The 16,622-nt window shown below is 35.7% G+C and overlaps 2 protein-coding genes across 2 annotated transcripts; both read left to right on the top strand.

Moving 5' to 3' along the window:
* Positions 1-11,521: 11,521 nt before the first annotated feature.
* Positions 11,522-11,711, top strand: LOC116120234. Its single transcript, XM_031406177.1, has one exon. It carries the CDS (start codon positions 11,522-11,524, stop codon positions 11,693-11,695), a length of 174 nt encoding a protein of 57 aa, XP_031262037.1. The 3' UTR covers positions 11,696-11,711.
* Positions 11,712-12,961: 1,250 nt separating this feature from the next.
* LOC116120227 lies at positions 12,962-16,380 on the top strand. Its single transcript, XM_031406169.1, has 7 exons — positions 12,962-13,098; positions 13,179-13,460; positions 13,542-13,689; positions 14,314-15,246; positions 15,527-15,765; positions 15,852-15,925; positions 16,319-16,380. The coding sequence occupies exons 1-7, from the start codon at positions 13,087-13,089 to the stop codon at positions 16,365-16,367; spliced, it is 1,737 nt and encodes a 578-aa protein (XP_031262029.1). The 5' UTR covers positions 12,962-13,086; the 3' UTR covers positions 16,368-16,380.
* Positions 16,381-16,622: the final 242 nt, after the last annotated feature.

Here is a 16,622-nt window from a genome sequence, read left to right as displayed (position 1 = left end):
ATACATACTATATTATAGATATACATAGCATATGAAAGATAGTGGGCTCAAAGTTTTTCTTTACTCATAAAAAATACAAAATACAATGTATTAAAAACTTTCTACTTAATACAAAGCATCATAGTTGGTGGACAGTGGTGCCAGTACTCTCCGCTCCTCGACGTCCATCCGACCGCTACTTCTATTTCCTGCAAAACAGAGAAGAACATTGGGGTGAGCACAACAATGCTCAGTAAGTAAATCCTCTACTACCTATCCCCGCAACTCACTCTTTGGTGCTTTCCTTAATTTACCGTTCTTCTATTTCTAATTCTCACTGTTTTTCTCTCTTTCTAATATTTTTATTCTCTTTTAACTCTGTTCTGCTTTTTTTATTCTTTCTTTCTCTCTGTTCTGCTTTTTTTATTCTTTCTTTCTCTCTGTTCTTATTCTCTTTTCTCCTTCTCTTATTCTTACTCACCATGAAGGAAAATCATGGTTCTCTCTTATTCTCATCATACTCACCATAAAGGAAAATCATGGTGTATGACTATATGAGTTGTACATGCAATTAATACAAAAGAACTACATGTTTCTTTCTTCTACTCTCGATTCTTACTAGCTCAAACTCTCTCATTCTTTCTCATACTCTCTCTTTCTATCTCACTCCTTCTCAAGCTTTCTCAAGCTTTCTCATTCTTTAATTCTCTCCATTCTCTCTTTCTTATTTCTCATAATTCATTTCTACTAACTCGCTCTTTGAATGTCACGGCCCTATCTCACCGAAGGCACGGTCGGGACTTCTCCCACTCTACGTGACTTCCACTGATTCTCTTTCTGTTTCTGTTTCTCATATTCTTTGTTATACACCCTCTAGTGTATGTCACGGCCTCATCTTACTGGAGGCACGGTCGGGAACTTAACCCGCTCTTCGTGACTTTACTCTTTTTCTCTTTCTATTCCTTTGTTTCCCATTCTTGCTCATTGGAATGTCACGACCTCATCTGACCGGAGGCACGGCTGGGCGCTACCACTCTACGTGACTTCTACTCATTTCTCTACCGATCGGATTTGGTCATGCATGGATTCAGAACATTTGGCGACGTGAGTGTATTCTCTCTCTCTCTGAATGTCACGACCCCATCTTACCGAAGCATGGCTGGAACCTCATGCTCCACTCTTAGGCGACAGCACAGCCTCATCTGACCGGAGGCATGGCTGGGGATCACAAAGCACCCACTCTCATGACTCTGCTCATCACTCACGGGTTCCCCATTGCACAACTTACTCTATTCTCTTCTTTAGCTCTTATAGTAGCTTGTGCACAAGGTCTCTACTCTTTCTCTAGCTACTCATCATAATGTAGCTTAACTCTTAGAGTAATTCTCTACTCTTTCTCAATCTAGTACTCATAGTATAGCTTAACTCTTAGAGTAGTTTAGTCACAAAGATCTCTATTCTTGCTCAAGCTATTTCTCAATGCATAACTAATGCATATCGATGGCTCATGCTCATTAATGTACTCAAGAAATGCCAACATGTAATGTTGCAAGAATTATGGTTCTCTACTCATACTCATGCTTCTCTTAGGCATTTCATCAAACAATTCATGTGCATACAAAAACTCTACTTTATTGAGAACTCTATTTCTCTCTTAGGCCATCCCAAAATGGGAGGAAATTCTCTTGCATGATCTCATTCCCTGTCAAGGAAACACACTCCCAAAAATCTACTCCAACCTCTTCCGATCTCAATCAAACTCAACTCATCATCATGCAAGTAGAACACTTCTCATAACTCAAATATATTCACAATCAACATAAATAACTACTCATATCATCTCAATCTCTACACAAGCATAATATAAACATGCATAAAGAAATCTCTACTCATTAGATTCCTTAAATCTCAACTTGAGTTGGATTTACTTACCTCATACTTGAGTAGTCTCTGCTAAAGCTCTCTACTCTTGTTGGACCATAGCTTTCCCTTATTTCCTAAGCATAAACTTAGTAAGAACTTAACCCTTACATAAATAAAACTCATATCTAGAGTAGGGATTCTTACCTCTTCTTGCTTAGGATCACTTCTTTGTCAAATTCCAACTCAAAACTCTCAAAAATCCCTTGGAAAATTGAGTGAGAAATTGAAAGAAAATGAGGGATGAAGAGGCGGTGGAAATGGGTGAAATGAAGGGGTTTAGAGAACTCAACCCTTATTAACTCATATAATATACACTCTTTCCCATTTTGCCCTTACTCTTTCTTGAAAATTCCACCTTTATCCTTTAATTCTTTACAAACTCACCCCCATTTTACACTATTCTCCATGAAATTTCCTTACATTTTACTCCCCACTTTTCCTGCTAATTAGGGGTAGAAAGGTCATTTTACCCCTATGGAGAATTCTCTAGAAACCTCAAGAAACTTTTCTGCCGTCTTGCCGCCGTGGCGAAAAACTTTTCGTCGCCCCGGCGAAACATTCTAGAATCGACACCGCCAAACACAATGCCAACCAACCAAACCCAAAACATGCCAAGTCTTGATCAATTCTATGGTAAACACTCAACCAAACCCAAAACATAAACTCAACCAAGGGCCAACCAAACAGCATGAACAATATACAAACTCATTTAGGAGCAATTCAGTAACCCTTTAGGCCATACCATAAACAATGGCTACGTATCTCAAGTGGGGCGTTACACTAGGAGTGATTCATATCTGATTGCACAGACTAAACAATTTCTTCGTTCACATTTCAAACTTAAACACTTAGGGTTGTTAAGATATTTTCTAGGCTTGGAAGTGGATAAGTTTGCTAAGGGAATTGCAATCTCCTAAAGAAAATATGCTCTTGAATTGATATTTACTACAGGTTTATCTGGTTCTCGACCTACTATCATCCCTCTAGATCAACATGTGAAATTTACTTCACCAGAATATGATAAACAGTTCAATATTATAAGTGATACTCTTTTACTCGACCTTACTATCATTTAATAGCTCATAGGCAAGCTTCTTTATCTCTATATGACTCGGCCATATTTGAGTTATTCAGTTAATCTTTTGAGTCAATTCATGCATGATCCTAAAGTATCACATATGCAAGTTGCCTTAAATTTTTCAAGTATATCAAGAGTGCTCCTAGTTTGGGATTATTTTTCCCTTTTAACAATTCTATGCAGCTCAATGCCTATTATGATTCTAATTGGGCTTCTTGCCTACTCACTAGACGTTCAATTATTGGATTTTGTGTGTTTTTGGGTGATGCACTTCTATCTTGGAAATCTAAGAGGCAGGTTACCATATCTAGATCATCTGCTAAAGCTAAGTACAGGGCGATGGCTTCCACAGTATGTGAAATTATCTGGCTAGTTCAATTTTTTTTTTCTGATCTTGGCTTTCTAATTTCATCTCCTGTTTCTTTATTTTGTGATAATTAGTCTGCTTTGCATATAGCATCTAATCTTATGTTTCATGAGCATACTAAGCATATTGACATAGATTGTCAAATAGTTTGGGAAAGGATTCAAGCTGGTCTCATTAAAGCAATGTATATTCCTACTAGTGAGCAATGTGCAAACATTCTTATGAAGGCTCTTAGTAGTCAGTTGCATCACTATCTTTTGTCCAAGTCGGGAGTGTTCAATCTTTATCACTCACCGACTTAAGGGAGCGTACTGAAGATATGAGTACTCTCCAACTGTCAATTCAGTTGTAACAGTTATAAGTATTAGTTATGTTAACTGTAGTTAATTAGCTTCTTATTACATTTAGTGAGTGAGTTAATATTCTTTGTACTTAGATAAAAGGATGTATGATAATTCTTATATCTTTAGCACGAATCCAATTAGTATGATCTTCAAGTAGATATATTGATTCACTATATACTACAAGGAGTGTCTCTATTATGTAATACGAATGAACTCATTTGTAGTAGTATGAAAGTTGCAAGAACAACGCAATTGCCCCAACTATGCAAACGGTGTTATGACAACTAGAATTTCTTGCATGTACACATGTTCATTGTTGGAGATCAACGATTTGTTCTTCTTGTGATCTCGAACCTCATGGACAAAAGCATATATATTATTAATGGTTATGCATGACTACCGGCCTTTGCTATTATCCATGTGGTCAGTTGCTTATCCTATCCCAAAAATACACAACCAAAATCAATTAAATTGACACTAAAATTTTTAAATTATCAAAATAAGTTAAGTAAAACTGGGATTGTTACCTACTTTCATTTGTCTATCATAAAATGATTCTGAAGAGTGCTCCAGTTGCATTAAGCAAGCTTAGTAATCGACAAACCACAAACGTATCAAACTAATGAGTGAATGACTCTATTATATTCATTGTCATGATATTGTAGTTGTTGAATCAAAGAGTCCTCATGCTCTTATTTCAATGATAACAAAATAATATTGTCCCATAACATTGAGCTACTAACTCTTTTCTTGAGCTTGTCTTTATCTTGCAAGGAAAATCCTTTTCTAAGTACAGGAACTAACTACATTGGAAAAAAATAAAAATGACAAGCATGAAGACAATCTTGTAAGGACCTTAGTTAGGAAATTTCTTGATTTTATGATATGCTTTGTAAGCTTAGAGTTATGATAAATTTGCTAAACACTTGTTGAAAGCTCAAAAATATCAAATTAGACCATTATTTAAAATTCTAGAAAAATGTTAAACTGCAAACTTTTAAACTTTAGAATTGGGTTAAATTGCAATATTTCAAAAAGTTTATGGACTGAATGTAAAGGTCGTGGCTAGTTGTGTGACCATCTTTCTGGACCCTAGAGCTCTTGCTCTCCAAACGCTAGCTGTCTGGACAAGAAAATTTGAATTTTCTTATTTCTAAATGGCTAGCAACGACTAATTTTTGGGTTTTTCTATATAAACCCAACTTGGATGCATTTTTTATGGTTCTCTACATCCTCTAACTTGCATATATCATTCAAGAAACCTTTTAATACATTTGTGAGCTTTCAACTTGTGATTAATCATTTTATTTATACCATTGCTACAATGTAAACTTGAATTATTATAGATTGGATCGTGAGTGAACTTTAAATTTGTGTATCCACTTTGTGGGAGAGTTTTTCGCTTATATAATCATTCTTTGTATTGATTTGTTGAGACTGTGGTATTGTTACGATTATTAGGATAGAATTAGGATAATTGGGCTAAGTTCTTTTATAATTATGCTATTATCTAATGAAAATAATTAGAATATCTTTTGAATTAGGCAATTAGAGTCCTTCTAGGATTACAATAATGTGTAAGGCTATATAAAGCGTAAAACAATTAGGGTTTGGTAGGCAATAATCAATAAAAGCTCTCTTCTCTTAAACTCTGAATTCTCATTCGTTTTTGAGGTTCTGTTTCCTCATATAAAACAGAAACATTGTCCAATCAATTGGTGCTCTCGTTCCCTTTCCATGGCTGACCCTTCCCGCCTAAAGGCTCTAGATAAACATGTCTCTTAATAGGGAACCAAGCTAGACCTTCAAGGGGCTAAGCTTGACTCCTTTGAGGGTCTTTTAAAGGCTACTGCACTAAAATTAACTGTCATTGACGCCAAGCTAGAACAAGAACGATAGTAGAAGGAGTCCATGGGGGACAAGTATGAGAGTGGCGATGGCACTCCCCTACTCGGCTCGAGTTTGCATTTTTCTAGGTCTGCCCCACCTTTTAAGCCTTTCAAATTGGAGATGCCATGCTTTGATGGCATGGATCCGCACAGCTGGAGGTTTAAAGCCGAGCAATTCTTTGATTATCATAATACCCTTACCGAGCAAAGGTTGACAATCTCTTCCTTCCACATTAATGGGCCCACTCTCTCATGGTATCGCTACGAGCAAATTCGTTCATGGCATTCTTTCCTGCAAGATTTAGATGTTCGTTTTGGGTCTTCAGAATTTGTGGATTACCAAGGGCAGTTGGCCAAACTTACTCAGGCAAGTTCCATAATCGCTTATCAAACAAAATTTGAGGAACTCTCTAATCGAGTTTTAGGCCTTCTAAGTACATTCCTTCTGAGCTACTTCATATCATGGCTCAATTCAAAAATCTGAAGGGAGGTGCAATCCTTCCGACCTCACACCCTCAACCACACTATGAGTTTTGCCTGCTTATAGGAGGACAAGTTGCAAGATCTACACATATACCTACAATTTGTCAACCCTATATCTTGGGATCCTAATTAATCACCTCCTAATATTTCTTCAGCATGTCGGCCCTCTTGCCAACTCTAAACCAAACGAGGTCCCTGCCTGTTAAGAGACTCATGCCAGCACAAATGCAAGAACAGCGCGACAAGGGTTTATGATATAATTGCGATGAGCACTTTCAACCTAGGCATCGCTACAAGGCTAAGTTCTTTCTCTTGATGGTGGCAAAGGATGACATTGAGGTTCCCCTACCGACAATAAAGGAGTCGTATGGAGAGGATGAACTAAGATAGTTGCTAGTGCAATATCTTGCAACCTTACGGACAAGGTTGAGCCAAAGGGGAGGAAATGTTAGGATTATTAGGATAGAATTAGGATAATTGGGCTAAGTCCTTTTATAATTATGCTATTATCTAATGAGAATAATTAGAATACCTTTTGAATTAGGCAATTAGAGTCCTTCTAGGATTAGAATAATGTGTAAGGCTATATAAAGCCTAAAACAATTAGGGTTTGACGGGCAATATAATCGATAAAAGTTTTCTTCTCTCTAAACTCTGAATTCTCATTTTTCTTGGAGGTTTTGTTTCCTCATATAAAACAGAAACACTATCCTATCATGTACACTCTTGTGTTGTTGATTTGAGAGAGAGGTTTAATTGACACCTTAAAGTCAATTGGGTTGACGTGTTTGAGGTAACACTTGTGTAATGGTTTGGTTGCACCTTGGAAGCCAACTTGTGTGAAGAAAAATCTTAGTCTTGGTTGAAGATTAAGTGTGATATTGGAAAATTTTTCAAGGTGGATTCTCGAAGGAGTGGACGTAGGCCTTGGAGCGTCGAACCATTATAAATCTTGTGTTTGAATCTTCTACTTATTTTGTCCAATTTATTCGGCATTGACATATTATAATTATAGTCTTGTTTGTGCTTTTATTAAATTACATCAAAAGTGATAAATCATTTACAGGAACCAATTCAACCAAATTATCCATTTTAAGTAATCCTATGATTAATAGAAAACACATTAAAAGCCCTATGAATGATAGAATGCAAAATTAAAGTTCAAACATGATTAAAATTGCCACTTTCACATGAAATTACCCAATTTGCATGGCGGATCACACAAAGTGGATCTTCAGAATTGTATGATCCACTTCATGTGATCCACCACACGAACTGGGTATTTTCTCGTGAAGGGATCGTGATAAGAAATTCTATGGGCGTTTAGTGTTCATCCCATTTACTCTCATTTGTTACCATCATAATTGACTCTATGATATAAAATTACAAGCATCATTCCACTAATAGACACGTTTCAAATATGACCACATAATTTAAATTCATTTTACAAGCACAAATAATGATATAAAAAAAAAAAAAAAACACTAAAAAGTATCCTTATGACAAATCGATGATCTTAACTCGATTAAGTGTGTAATACTCTTTAGTTTTTGTGAAGGAATATGGTGGTTATGGTGTTATCTGTGAAAAAGAATGAAAGGAATAAAATGGTTTGTATTTGTTTGAGGAGTAATACTAAACTTATAAACTTTTTATACAAACTTTTTCGTACAATTGATGTTGCAAAAGATGATTGAATGATTTTAAATTAAATAATTAAAAGAAATTACATGGCAAACATGCAAAGTTGCCACATCAGTTTGTATGAGAGAGATTGTATTAAAAGTTTGTAAGTATAATATTATTCTTGTTTGAGTATTGGAAGGTTAGTTTTAAGCCTAGTTAGTAAATACACGTTTTATACGCGAATTATACGGCCAGTCGTATAATTCGCGTATAAAACACGTATTTACGTACTTTTTAAATGGGTGCCGAATTATTCGCGAATTTTTTGGATATCCGTATAATTCCGAATTATTCGCAAATTATACGTGAATTATTCGCGAATGATTGAAAAAAAATGGAGCTGATTGAAACGACGTCGTTTTGATGGGGAAGAAGAAATAAAAACCAGTGGAAATTAAATAGCCGTTAGAAGAAGAATGGAATGGGACAAGATATAATTATTTTGTCCAAATTCAGAATCGCAAAGTAATATGTGAGTATAGTAACATGGGATTATAAAATCGAAATAAAATACTAATTAACCCAACAAAAATTATATGGGTTTCCTAATAATAATTATTATAAAAATATTATTATATTGTCTTCTTTTAGAAGGGAAGAGATTGGAAAAGGGGATTTAGATTGAATTAATGATATTAAAATAATCTTATTCTTTATGTTAAATAACCTTAAACAAGGTTAAATAATCATTATTATAAAGAATAACTGATATTCAACCTAGTAATCCAGTAGTCTTAACTTTTATTGAATCAAAATAAATAAATAAATGACAAACAATTAAAGTCATATATTATGGGTATTGTAACACTAATATTTTATATAGATTTGTGATACAAAATTTTAGTTATTGATTTAATATAATTTAATGGATTAATGGGAAGTTAAAATTGATTGCATTTAATATCAAACTTATCAAGTTTTAAATTAGTAAAGAATCATTGGCTAAATATTGTGTTTGAGTCTAAAACCTACAATTTGAATATCAGTTATTTTTTATAATAATTATTATTTAACCTTATTTAAGGTTATTTAACATAAAGAATAAGCTTATTTAACCAGGTAATCCATAAAAGTATTAAAACTAAGATTGATATTGCCGTATTTTTCAAAACGTATTATTGACAATGCACCGTATTAAACTCGTATATACCCGTATCGTATTTTTTCCGTACCCAAATTTTATGGCCGAATTTTTATAAACGTATTTTTCACCATTTGCCGTATTATACCCGTAAAATTTCCGTACCTTTTTTTTGCCATACCCGTATTTACTAACTAGGATTTTAAGTGCATTTTGGTATTTAACTAAAATATTGATAGAAAGGCATAGGGTTTGGGGAATTTGCTGAGTATGTAAAGCAGTCAATTCTTGTTCAACTTATTAATAGGGAAATTTACTTAATTGGCCCTTTTAAAATGTCAAATTAAAAAATAACCAACTTCAAAATGGCTTTGTATACGAGACCTCTCATTAGATTTATAGACACTCCTACCTCTGTCCGTTACACTTAATTACATAAACACCATTACTTCCATGAAAATGAAAATAGTTGTTGATTTAATATTGAAATGTAGAATATTAGGGCTTTTGGGTTGAATTTTTGCAAGAATTTAGTGTTAAAAAGATATACAAAATGTCAAAAATATGTTTAGTATATAAAAAAAAAAAAATGTGTTAATTCAAATTGGTTTAAAAATTCACTTTTTTGGAAAAATAATGAACAAACTCGAAAAATATGAATAAAGTCAAGTTGATCGAGTCAGGTCACTTGAGCCGTTTGAGTACAGTAGCTTGAGTCCAATCACCCGGGTGGAGTATAATGATATTAACCTCACTTGAGTGGACCTTTTGAATAGGGTTGTATTAATATTTTTCATATAATCTATAGAAATAATTACTTATTGACTTTATTTTAAGAAACAAACTAAGAGGCACCCATCTCTAATTGTCTTTTAAGTAAGACATTTGATGCAAATTCGGGACGATTTTGCGCTTCTTCAATTCATTTCACTTCTTTCTTTCTCCTATTTTCTTTTATTTCTTCTCCTTAATGTTTTTAGATTTATGCATTTTATTTTATTTTTTGCAACTTTTGTATATATTTAGGGTGATATTAGCTCATATGTGTTTAATATAAGTGAAATATTGCATATTTAGGGGAAAACAGAAAAAAAAAAAAAATCACTTTCTAACACTTGAATCAAAAAAACTAATTTCAAGAAAAATTGTAGAAACTCAAGTTGCTCAAGTCCAATCACTCAAATAGGGTATAATGATATTAATCTCGCTTGATTGGGTCTTTTTAATACTTTACCTGAGTGATATTGATATTTTGCCTAATAAGAGGGATACTCTTTTTTAGGTGATTGAAATTTTGTTGATAAAGGGTTTTATGGTAATTAACTTTATAAGAAGGATACAAAAGTCAATTCAATTTAACTATAGATTCTTTAGGGGTAGAATGGACATTTAAACCATCTGAGACATTTACTAACAGATTCATCTAACATCCCGTTAAAAATAGGCACTAGATATGTATTAATGAAACTAGCAGGTGTTTATTATAATTTTGTGAAGAGTAAATGACATTTTCCCACCCAAGGTTTGGCGAATCTGCAAGTTCCCACCCTTGGTTTCATAAATTGTAGATTCTCACTCTTAAATTAACAGAAAATTGTTTAATCTAATAGTTAAAATGGTAAAATGGTCATTTCAAAATAACCCTTCACTTCTCAAATTCACCACATCGGTGATTCAGGCTATTTCGGCCTGTTTCCAACGTAGTCGACCCCTCCCGACACCACCATTACAATCCCCTCAACCCCCACATCAAAACCTCTAACCTCCCCGCCTGATTGAACCCCCCAATCGTCGGTCGTTGCTCTTAGTTTCAGTCGACATTTCATCCAAATTCCAGTAGGTCCCGGCACCTAAAACCACCCCCAACACCATCAATAGCATCACCAACTTCCCCCCACCAAAATCTCCAACATCGCTGATTGCTGCCGCCTCTCCCTTAGGTTTTCGCATTTTGTCGCGCCTTTCCAGCCAAATTTCGATACCTCGCTGAGTTGTAATCGGATGAAAAAGTTAGGGGTTTTGGTGAGGAGGATAAAGAGATGTTGATGGTGGTGTCGGGGAGGTCCAATGGTGCCAGAATCAGACCGAATTTTTGGCTTGGCTAGGATCTCCTCTGGGTTTTGTTTCAGAGAAATTTGAGATGTGGGAGTTATTTTGAGAGAAAAGTAATGGTGTTAATTTATGAGTGAGAATCTACAATTTATGAAACCAGGGGTGGGAACCTACAGATTTGCCAAACCTTGGGTGGGATAATGTCGTTTACTCTTTTGTGAAACCTATGGAAATCATAATTTACAATTTAAAAATAAATTTGTGATAAATTCTAGTAAGGGGTAATGCTATGTGTACTCACGGATTATACTAACCATCTTACTAACCTTTGTTAAAATTATATATGGTATCCATATTATACGTATGATATCCGTACTATATTTTAGGTTAGTACACTTGTTAGCAAAATTTGTTAGTTTCTAAAGTATTATTGTAAAGTAAGAACTTAAAACTTAAATCGGGACCCACAAAGTTTATTGACGAATGGTGAATCGCTTCCTTATAGCCCAAGGCCGTGTCGTCAGTGAAGTTGCAGTAAAATAAAAACAAAGAAAGCGTGGGCAACACGAACAGAAAACTTAAATCTGACCCAAAACCTCCTTACGAGCTGAAATTCACTCAGCGATTAACTTGCTAACTATGGGTATAGTCAGGAGCTGCTTCAACTTCATGGTGGGCACAGTCTTCGGCATCTACGTTGCTCAGAACTACAACGTACCTAATATCAATAAGCTAGCCGGCACCGGCGCTTTGATGTTCAAACATTACGAAGAAACGTATCGCAAGCCCAAAAAGAGCGACCAGGACGATTAGTATGTCTGTTGAGTTATGTTTATTAATTAGTTGTGTATGGGCCTTGTAATGGGTTATGACTATGGCTACTTGATCCAGACTCCTTTATACATCTCCTGTTCTCACCACCTTCTTGAAAACGAACCTTGATCCCTGAACGATAAGTGGAAGTTAGGTAGACGTGGCAAACGGGCGGGTCAGGTGGGTACAGACAGGGCAATTACGGGTAACTGATAAAACAGGTACGGGTTTACGAATAAAAAAAAATTTCACGGGTTTGAAAATGAGCGGCAAAAAAATTATATGAAACGAGGACAATATATAGGTTTTATATTTGCCTGAAAGGTCCATCGTTAAGTCAAAGAGCCTGTAATAATTAAGTACTTGTTCAGGGGAGAGGTGGCGTGATATTTTTTAGTCTTTAAGGCGATTTTTTGGCATGGAATCTGAGGAAGAAGATGGCAGAGATTAGTGCAACTGCTAAAGTTGCCGCTGTGAGAGGGATGAAGTAGGAGGAAAACTCATTTATGACCACGACAGCCTTGTATTAAAATAGTAATATATTATTAACCCTACTCCAAGAAATAATTATTACTAAAATTTATGACCTCGTGCCAAGAGTCTAGAGTCCATAAACATTCAAGTTAAACTGAGAGTTGAAGAAAGACAAGGAGATTGAAAGCTGCGCCGTGACCATGAGAGAGAAGACGAGTTGAGCGTGAGAGAGATGAACAGCTGCGTGAGAGAGATTGAGAGCTGAGCGTGAGGGAGATGGAGAGCTGCGGGAGAGAGATTGAGAGCTGAGCGTGAGAGAGAGATTGAGAGCTGCTGGTTGCGGGAGTGATAAATGGTTTTGGGTTTAAGTTAAAGTACGGGTACCTGCGGGCACCCGCAGGTATTACCCGGCCCACCCGTAATTTTCACCACCTGATCCAGATCCCTTTATACAAATCTCCTGTTCTCACCACCTTCTTGAAAACGAACCTTGATTCCTGAACTATAAGTGGAAGTTAGGTAATAAAAACTTTGCTTTGAATGCAATATAAGCGACCTAATTATCTATGGCGAGTGTGCCACACGTATTTCAACATTTTCTNGGCTAGTTTATTTATGCACAAGCATTTATCTTACACCCTTATAAGCCACTCTGAAGATGTTTTTGAGATATGTGAAACTTGTGATTGTCTTGTATTAGTGAAGCTTAGGTGTGGCTAGTCTTATCTATGATATTGTATTGTTGACATGTCTGAAAAATCATGTGTTCTTTGCTACTTGTTTGCAGAGATTTGCAGTCTTATCTTTCAGATCTTAGCCTCTTTCTGGCATTTGAAAGTAATAAAATCTACATTTTGGTGGACAACCGACCATGGCTGGTGGATCTAGATTCACGGCCAACACACCTGTGGCAACTGATGGTTACCAAGGTTGGTAAAAGTGGCTCTTCATGGCAAGATATTTTCTTTATTTTTTTATGATTGAATAATGAGGTTGCTTTTGTGTACAGTCCAGGCTATCTCCTTTTGCAAACACTAAATCACGGAGGCAGAGGGAGGAGGGAAAGGACAGTTGTTCCACACCTGGTGTTAGTAAATCAGAAAAGTTTAAGAGGTGGTTTTCTTTAATTGATGCTGCAACTTTGTCTCGAAAGCGGGCTTTGCTACCTGTTAAGACGCTTAGAAGCCATTTGCTTTTAAGCAGTGAGTTACATAGGACCTTGTATGGTTTTATTGTATTTGAAGTTTCATGGACTGATGTTAGAGGAATTAACTATTTAAATGAACTTCAGGTACCATCGCTGCTTTGTTCTCCATATATTGGTTGAAGTGAAATAAGTATCTCTGTTTAATGGTTTTTGTGTCATGTGCAGACTGATACCTCTTTGGCCATAGAAGCTAAATTTATGCGAAGATGGGAATTTGATAGCATAGCCCAAGCTGTAAGCTGTATATCTTCGTGGTTCTCAGGAAAACACCATGAACTGCTGCAATTGAGAGACTATCTAGAATCCACCATAGGTATTCTTTTGCCCTTTCCTTATCTGAACAGAATGAAAAATTGTGTTGAGGATTTAGCATCCATAAAAGAGTTTGTGCTTCAATGTTGATATATTATTAGTATGGATGTGGATATTTTCTAGACTTAGGTTTACCGCCATAAGTTTGCTTTTTTAAGTACCATAGTTGTGTTGCTGAAACTTCCATGTTTTGTAAGCTGTGTTACTCAAACCTCTAGGATGGTCAAAACTAGGTCAGTTGCAGCATCTATGTTGAATAGAAGTCTGTCTTGCATCTGTATTTCTCATAAAAATTCCTCTGCTTACTGCCACTCATGGTCTGTCCGGCAATACCTGCCTGTTCCTCTGATAGTATAATGATTATCTTATTATAGGTGTATTCTTACAGCTGGTCTTGCATTCTCTATGATATTTATATTGCATTATAAATTTTACCAACCATAGAGCAAGATTTTTCCTTCATCAAAGTTTGTGCATTTTTGCCTTAAAAATCATTGTTGTACATTTTCTTCCACACTAAAGAAGTAAATATGGTGTGAACATTTGATGTTGTCATGAAAACATTAGCTTACATATAAAGGAGCTTTACTAACAATATCTCATTTTTTTTTTTTAACTTTGTTAGGAGAGATCTTCTATGATGCTGAAGAAGAATTCTCGAGGGCTACCCCAAAAGGTGATGATGAAAACATTTGCCGTAATAACCAGTGTGGTGAAAATACTTCTCTCCAGTGCATTGCTAGCAGGTTTAGTGCATACGCTGGGACTACAGAAAGTAGAACAAATGCGCCACACACTCCTCCCCAAACTGGACCTTTTAAGAGAAGAAAAGTAATGAAGTGCAATGGTGATGGATTTGAAATTGAAGACTTGTTATGCAACTCTGGGACTTGTATTGATTCTGATATTGCAGCCAAAGCTACCGAGTACCGTGATGTTCTGATTTTATTTAGGTTCAATGACTGTGACCTCCCATTTAAATTAAGGAAAATCATAATGTCTGATCTCCGTTTACTTACTCTACTAGAGGCTGGACTTCCATCTTGGGTAATATTCCTCCAATCATATCCAGGATTTTGCCATCTCTATCGCCCCTGGATGTGCCCTCTTGTTCGAGCTTTATATGTGCTGATCTCAGTTGTCACTGTTCTAATAGGTTTTTATGATTTATACAAAAATGTCCCTGTTCTGAAAGCTACTGCTTCGCGTTTGTGTGGCCCTCTTTTGGATTGGATAGAAACTTGGGAGATGGTATCAAGAATTAAATACTTAGGGACAATGCTATTTTTGCACAACTTTCAGAAGGCTGTTCAATGGTTTTTGGCAATTACACGTACCATTCGGTCTTTTTTTTCAGTTGTTACATTACCAATGGCGGAACCTCTTATGGAGGTTTTAAGCTTCCTTCTCCCAGTGTGGAATACACTTGTTCAAGTGGTGGAGAGTTCTTGTTCGGTTCTTTGGGTTTTAATAGGCTCTTCTTGCAGTCTAATTGGGGACCTGATGGAGATTGTATTGTTGCCTATTTGGTTAATCATCTCATTCATTTGGAAACTCGGTAGGTATCAACTACGTTGCTTTCTTTATGCTTTTCTGGTTTCTTTTACCCTTACATCAAAAACCAGAACTCTAATCCAATCTCCAATCTTTGTGGAAGTGGAACTAAAAATCAAAACCCTTTGTACAACTACTTATGCCTTTATCAGCTACACTAGATGATGCTCACAATAGATTGGGCTGCTTTGGTTGTTCATTTTATGAGCATTCGCTTTATTTGATGTAGTGATCTTTGAGATCTTGTATTAACTGTGTCAAATTTGGATTGCTCTGTGTTTCAGCAAATTCTGTTCTATATCCAATATTTTGGATGCTTTGGGAAATACTCTATGCCCCGATTCGCCTGGTCCTTGCACTAGCTAGTTTTGTGGCTTTCATTTTTGCCGGCATATCTGAATTGCTTGGAAATATATGGGGGGCTGTAAGTAGCATATTCCAGTTTGCTTCAGCTTCGGAGGCAACGGTGAACGCATATGAAGTTTCCATGTGGCGTTCACTTTGGAATGACCTATTCTCCCAGGTTTGAAGATTTTTCATAATTGCTTATGGTGATTAGTATGACTTTGTTATGCGAATGGTTCTCAAACTTCACCAAAATCTTTCCAGGTTTTTCGTGCTGTCAGAAGCATATTAAATGGTTTTGTTGCATTCTTCATGGCCTGCAATAGACATCGTCTCAGGTATTGTGTTTTTACTTTGCTTTATGTCATTCTGCTTCGAAGTTGTTTTTGTTGGGTGCAAACACCTGCTTGAATATCTTTTTGTTCATCTAGCATTTATTTTTTGGTATGAGTTCATACTTGGCAACAGATGTGATTTACTTGAATTTATTTGCTAAGATTAATTGCAGAAGGATTCCGCAAATACAAAGAGGTTGGTCATTGTCTTAGGGATTTAGTGTCAATTTGAAATTGAGTTGAAAGATAATTATGCTTGATGTCCTTTTATTCAACTACGTAATCAGAACTTTAATTACTCTAGGTTTTCTTAAAAACTTACTTTATTCTTACAAACTTCTCTTCCATATCTTGCTGTTTAATATAATGATAGAATAACAACTTTTGTCAATGCAGGAATCATTCTGTGGTTTTTTATCTTCCGCAAGGGATACTGTTTTCTTAAAGTTTACAGTTCTAAATTTATTCGAAACCAACCAAACTTTTTTACAATGTCAGTAATCTTAAGATGAGTTTTATGTCGCGTTAATATAATATTTCCTGTAATCAAATATTATATGATATAAACGCTTCCAAATATACTCTTTGAGATTTTGTAATGTAAGTCTTAGTACAGTGGTCACACGTATTAAGTCTAATAGGATTTGAAAACTCAAAAATGCATTAAAACACTGTTTGGTTCAGTTGACCGCAGGCCAAC

Source organism: Pistacia vera, unplaced genomic scaffold, assembly GCF_008641045.1.
Source record: "Pistacia vera cultivar Batoury unplaced genomic scaffold, PisVer_v2 Contig93, whole genome shotgun sequence".
Taxonomy (NCBI): Eukaryota; Viridiplantae; Streptophyta; class Magnoliopsida; order Sapindales; family Anacardiaceae; genus Pistacia; species Pistacia vera.
The sequence above is the reverse complement of the archived record's forward strand: the minus strand, read 5'-3'. Positions and strand labels throughout refer to the sequence as shown.

Excerpts from the sequence above, each read along its gene's own strand:
- LOC116120234 (XM_031406177.1), top strand. The coding sequence starts at position 11,522 with ATGGGTATAGTCAGGAGCTGCTTCAACTTCATGGTGGGCACAGTCTTC.
- LOC116120227 (XM_031406169.1), top strand. Across the intron at positions 13,461-13,541 it reads ACTATTTAAATGAACTTCAG|ACTGATACCTCTTTGGCCAT; the intron begins GTACCATCGCTG and ends TGTCATGTGCAG. Across the intron at positions 15,926-16,318 it reads TGCAATAGACATCGTCTCAG|GAATCATTCTGTGGTTTTTT; the intron begins GTATTGTGTTTT and ends TTGTCAATGCAG.